Raw genomic sequence first — 6,539 nt, 5'->3', positions numbered from 1 at the left:
CCTCCCATCCCCCAGATCTACACCTCTCTCCCCTCACCCTCCCATCCTCCAGATCTACACCCCTCCTCTCACCCTCCCATCCCCCAGATCTACACCTCTCTCCCCTCACCCTCCCATCCCCCAGATCTACACCTCTCTCCTCTCACCCTCCCATCCCCCAGATCTACACCTCTCTCCTCTCACCCTCCCATCCCCCAGATCTACACCTCTCTCCTCTCACCCTCCCATCCCCCAGATCTACACCTCTCTCCCCTCACCCTCCCATCCCCCAGATCTACACCCCTCTCCCCTCACCCTCCCATCCCCCAGATCTACACCTCTCTCCTCTCACCCTCCCATCCCCCAGATCTACACCTCTCTCCTCTCACCCTCCCATCCCCCAGATCTACACCCCTCTCCCCTCACCCTCCCATCCTCCAGATCTACACCCCTCCCCTCACCCTCCCATCCTCCAGATCTACACCCCTCCCCTCACCCTCCCATCCCCCAGATCTACACCTCTCTCCCCTCACCCTCCCATCCCCCAGATCTACACCCCCCTCCCACCCCCCAGATCTACACCTCTCTCCTCTCACCCTCCCACCCCCCAGATCTACACCTCTCTCCCCTCACCCTTCCATCCTCCAGATCTACACCTCTCTCCTCTCACCCTCCCATCCCCCAGATCTACACCTCTCTCCTCTCACCCTCCCATCCCCCAGATCTACACCTCTCTCCCCTCACCCTCCCATCCCCCAGATCTACACCTCTCTCCTCTCACCCTCCCATCCCCCAGATCTACACCTCTCTCCCCTCACCCTCCCATCCCCCAGATCTACACACCTCTCCCCTCACCCTCCCATCCCCCAGATCTACACCTCTCCCCTCACCCTCCCATCCCCCAGATCTACACCTCTCTCCTCTCACCCTCCCATCCCCCAGATCTACACCTCTCTCCTCTCACCCTCCCATCCCCCAGATCTACACCCCTCCCCTCACCCTCCCATCCCCCAGATCTACACCTCTCTCCTCTCACCCTCCCATCCCCCAGATCTACACCTCTCTCCCCTCACCCTCCCATCCCCCAGATCTACACCTCTCTCCTCTCACCCCCCAGATCTACACCTCTCACCCCTCACCCTCCCATCCCCCAGATCTACACCTCTCTCCCCTCACCCTTCCATCCCCCAGATCTACACCTCTCTCCTCTCACCCTCCCATCCCCCAGATCTACACCTCTCTCCCCTCACCCTTCCATCCCCCAGATCTACACCTCTCTCCTCTCACCCTCCCATCCCCCAGATCTACACCCCTCCCCTCACCCTCCCATCCCCCAGATCTACACCCCTCTCCCCTCACCCCCCAGATCTACACCTCTCTCCCCTCACCCTCCCATCCCCTAGATCTACACCTCTCTCCCCTCACCCTTCCATCCCCCAGATCTACACCCCTCTCCCCTCCCCCAGATCTACACCTCTCTCCCCTCACCCTCCCATCCCGCAGATCTACACCTCTCTCCCCTCACCCTTCCATCCCCCAGATCTACACCCCTCTCCCCTCCCCCAGATCTACACCTCTCTCCCCTCACCCTCCCATCCCCCAGATCTACACCTCTCTCCCCTCACCCTTCCATCCCCCAGATCTACACCCCTCTCCCCCTCCCATCCCCCAGATCTACACCTCTCTCCCTCCCATCCCCCAGATCTACACCTCTCTCCCCTCACCCTTCCATCCCCCAGATCTACACCCCTCTCCCCCTCCCATCCCCCAGATCTACACCTCTCTCCCTCCCATCCCCCAGATCTACACCTCTCTCCCCTCACCCTCCCCCAGATCTACACCTCACTCCCCTCACCCCCCCCCCCACTCTGCTGTGTGGCACAGCTCATCCTGCAGCCCTGGGGTGCCACACACACCCGGGGGCACAGGGCTTCCAATGAAAGGACTTGTTGGAATGGGAAGGCACTGGTGATTTGTGGACTGGATTTGCAGTGGCTCCTCCTTGCACACCTGTAAAAATCTGCCCCCCCCCCCCCCAGCACCCACCCTCCATCCCCTGGGTGCCCTTCCCACCCTGGGTGCCCTTCCCACCCAAGCCTAGCACACACATCTGACACAGGAGGAGGAGGAGGAGGGACACAGGCGATCAGCTGGGAGGATTACAGCTCTGGAGGAGAAAGGGGAGGCAGGAGAGGAGAGAGGAGACAGGAGGGGAGAGGAGACAGGAGGAGGCTGGCAGGGGGTGGGGGGGATCACCGCGTTATAAAGGAGCCCGCAGCGTGGGAGCCAGCAGAGGGATCCAGCCGGGTGCTAGTGACCAGGAGAGCATGGGCAGCCCGGACAGCGCTCTCCATGCACGCGAGTTATAAGCTGCTGCAAGGAAACTGACCAGGCAAGAACACGCTCAGCAGGGAGGGTGGAGGGGGGAGCCTTATAATAACCCGGGGGGTGATCAGAAAACTGCAACCCACCTCCGACCCCCCCCCCCCCCCAAAAAAAAAATAATCCCCCTCCCTTGCAAACAGGTGCAGGGAATTCCTGGAAATAATTTCCATTTTAAAAATATTATTCTGCATCCCCTCCCCCCCCCCCCCCATAATAACAATAATAATAATAGATCATAATGATTGTCTGCAGGAAACTTGGGGTTTTAAGGGACAGTTCCTGGGGGGGTTGATAGAAGCAGATACAGAATAACACCCAGCCCCAGGCAGCAGTGAGACATGAAGGACTCCTTTTGATGGAAGGGAGGGACTTGTACAATATTCCCTGTGACAGCTGTCTCAATGTGCCTTGTGCTTTATGGGATTCTCTGTTCTGTGGCTCTTGGAATGAAGATTTAACAGAAGATAAAGGCAGCAGCAGCACCTGTGCCACATAAAAAGAAGAGGAGGACCTTTTGTAAAGTAGGGAGGGGGCAGAAGGGAGAAGGCCCCAGAATCTGGCTGACCTGCCCACCTCCCCTTGGCAATATGGCTGGTGCTGGAATTGGGGGGTTGAGAAATCAGTCGCCTTCAGGGTTTCCTGGGTCTTCCTGTTAGCCATGGCAAATGGCAACAAATCGCACAGCATCCTCAGCAGCATCAGTTTAACCATGAGTAACATCAACAACAACAACCTGAACCCAGACTCGTCCAACATCGTGATGCCCAAAGGGGATGCCCTAATTATACCCGTCAACATGGACGTGCCCTGTGACATCGATGGACAGCGCATGTGGTGGGCATTCCTGGCTTCGTCCATGGTGACGTTTTTCGGGGGCCTCTTCATCATCCTAGTATGGAGGACCCTCAAATACATGTGGACCGTCTGCTGTCACTGTGGGGGCAAAAATAAGGTAACAGGATCTGCGTGTGAACTTGGGCTCTTGGCAGCTGTTGGTGTTATGTGCGGAGGCTGCTCTGTCATTGTACATGGGGTCTTGGCTTGGGTTCCTGGTGGTGGGAGGGAGGCAGGCAGGCCCTTGGGCTCAAATTTTGGAGGAAAGGGTATGGCACAAAACAGGGCGCAACAATCCCTAACATGGGTAGGGGATTGGGCAGAGCTGGCGAGCTAAGTAGCCCTTACCTGGCGTCTATCTCTACATTCTAGTATAAGACGGTTTTGGTGGCACTGCCAGCGCAGGATGTGGGTGACCAGCCACTAACATTTGGTGGAAAGGTCCCTTAGGGCGGTCACCTGGCTGAATTGGCTGCCCGCCTGCTGGGTTTAATAGGTAGTCACTTTTGGGGTGTTTACTATTAACGAAGAACGTGTACACGTATTCGAACACACGCATAAATATCATATTTATATTCTAAATCTGTTTTCTTAATAATAAAAGGCGCACGTGCATTATGTGAGTCGAACGGGAACCAAACTAGTGGGGGGGTGGAAAAAGTTTGATTTATTGAATAATCTTATTATTTTTTGGTCACCAGTGGGACCGTTATCAACACCTTCCAGTAGGGACCAAAAATTTTGATTATTCAATAAATCAAACATATTTTTTCCACTGTTTTTGAAGAGTGCTGGTTCCTGTTCAAATTCTACTCATCCCATCCCGCACACTGGCATGTGACAGATGAACCACTTGTTGAGATGGATATATATATATATATATATATATATATATATATATATATATATATATATATATATATATATATATCTGCTAGAATTGCTATATTTTATTTTCTGTCTAACATAACTCTGTGCCCAGGACATACTTGAAAACGAGCGGTAACTCTCAATGTATTATTTCCTGGTAACACATTTTATAAATAATAAAAAAGCCCAATTTATCAGAGATTTGACGTATACATATATTTTAGTAACATCTATACATACTAATACATTCCCTACTGAAGATTTTCTGAGCCTTAGCCAATAGCATCTGTGGTCAGAATGGCCGTTCTATGTGACTACAAGGTGAGAAAAAAGCAAAGCAAACGAAAGCACCCGAAGCCAACCAAATCTAGATCCTAAAACATACAGGATCGATGCGCTAAATAGTTTACACTTTCACCATTCATGTGATACCCTAGGTCTGCGTTTGTGTTACCTGCAGCTCCGGAACGGTGACATCACACATCTGAACACTGCACCACAATGACATCAAACTTCACCTCCTTCCGCGGGGCTCAAGCTGTTTGTAACATTGCACAACATTTCGACACCGCCGTAAATATGGGTCCAATATTTATACCCAGTGATGGAATGCTACGGACAAATCTGTGTATCGCCCCCTAGTGCAGGGGTGGGCAACTCCAGTCCTCAAGGGCCACCAACAGGTCAGGTTTTTAGGACATCCCTGCTTCAGCACAGGTGGCTCAATCATTGGCTCACTCTCAGACTGTACAGCATTTTGATTGAGACACCTGTGCTGAAGCAGGGATATCCTGAAAACCTGACCTGTTGATAGCCCTTGAGGACTGGAGTTGCCTACCTCTTACCTAGCGTGTGTGTATATGTGGATATATGGAGTGCTCCCTAGTTGTTATATATATACACGCGCGCGCACACGCGCACACACACAGACACACACGTACGCTAGCATCTCTCACTTACCCATCCTACAGTAAGTGATGTTTAACAGAACAGCACCAGTATATACTATGTGCAGTGTTATTACTGTGGGAGTCAGTCACACAGCGGGTATACAGATACAGGGCCCTATATACAGCGTGCTTCTATGCCACAGGAAACCTTTCGGCGCCAGTAGACACATTATGGTCTGTTCTAGTGAAGGGGATGCGAGGGGTTTCCCAGCACTGACCTTTGACACCGCACTGCTGAGTAAATATGGGCCGTAAGGATTCTATAGCAAAGAGGTCCCTGGTTATAAACCCATATCTCACAGCTCAGCGCTGTGTACAATGGGTACAGAGCACTATATACAAAGGATATGGAGCACTATATACAATGGGTACAGAGCACTATATACAATGGGTACAGACCACTATATACAATGGTACAGAGCACTATATACAATGGGTACAGAGCACTATATACAATGGGTACAGAGCACTATATACAATGGGTACAGAGCACTATATACAATGGGTACAGAGCACTATATACAATGGGTACAGAGCACTAGATACAATGGTACAGGGCACTATATACAATGGGTAGAGCACTAGATACAATGGTACAGAGCACTATATACAAAGGGTACAGAGCACTATATACAATGGGTACAGAGCACTATATACAATGGGTACAGAACACTATATACAATGGGTACAGAGCACTATATACAATGGGTACAGAGCACTATATACAATGGGTACAGAGCACTATATACAATGGGTACAGAGCACTATATACAATGGGTACAGAGCACTATATACAAAGGGTACAGAGCAATATATACAATGGGTACAAAGCACTTTATACAATGGTTACAGAGCACTATATACAATGGGTACAGAGCACTATATACAATGGGTACAGAGCACTATATACAATGGATACGGAGCACTATATACAATGATCCATACTTATTGAGAAAACAGTGGGAAATGCTTAACCGTTTGCTACCAGGTGGCTTTCCAGACCTCTGTGGCAGTACAGGGGTTAAACAGGCTTGGGTAGAGATGCAGTACAGGGGTTAAACAGGCGTGGGTAGGGGAGCAGTACAGGGGTTAAACAGGCGTGGGTAGAGATGCAGTACAGGGGTTAAACAGGCGTGGGTAGTGGCGCAGTACAGGGGTTAAACAGGCTTGGGTGGAGGCGCAGTACAGGGGTTAAACAGGCTTGGGTAGAGATGCAGTACAGGGGTTAAACAGGCGTGGGTAGGGGCGCAGTACAGGGGTTAAACAGGCTTGTGTAGGGGCGCAGTACAGGGGTTAAACAGGCGTGGGTAGGGGCGCAGTACAGGGGTTAAACAGGCTTGGGTAGGGGCGCAGTACAGGGGTTAAACAGGCTTGGGTGGAGGCGCAGTACAGGGGTTAAACAGGCTTGGGTAGAGATGCAGTACAGGGGTTAAACAGGCTTGGGTAGAGATGCAGTACAGGGGTTAAACAGGCGTGGGTAGGGGCGCAGTACAGGGGTTAAACAGGCTTGTGTAGGGGCGC

General features: G+C 51.8%; 1 protein-coding gene across 10 annotated transcripts in view; it reads left to right on the top strand.

The window, feature by feature from the left end:
* The first annotated feature begins 2,191 nt into the window (after positions 1–2,191).
* The window catches only part of KCNMA1 (potassium calcium-activated channel subfamily M alpha 1), a 397,276-nt gene continuing 392,928 nt past the window's right edge, over positions 2,192–6,539 (top strand). For 3 of the 10 annotated variants that reach the window (XM_075610353.1, XM_075610352.1, XM_075610351.1), the window contains exon 1: positions 2,199–3,316. In XM_075610353.1, coding sequence (XP_075466468.1) covers positions 3,023–3,316 — 294 coding nt within the window. In that variant the 5' untranslated portion in view covers positions 2,199–3,022. Of the gene's footprint in view, positions 3,317–6,539 lie in introns of all 10 variants that reach the window. The other 7 variants (XM_075610347.1, XM_075610357.1, XM_075610350.1 and 4 more) reach the window with 5 other exon arrangements.

The sequence above is a fragment of the Ascaphus truei genome, chromosome 8, assembly GCF_040206685.1.
Source record: "Ascaphus truei isolate aAscTru1 chromosome 8, aAscTru1.hap1, whole genome shotgun sequence".
Taxonomy (NCBI): domain Eukaryota; kingdom Metazoa; phylum Chordata; class Amphibia; order Anura; family Ascaphidae; genus Ascaphus; species Ascaphus truei.
The sequence above is the reverse complement of the archived record's forward strand: the minus strand, read 5'-3'. Positions and strand labels throughout refer to the sequence as shown.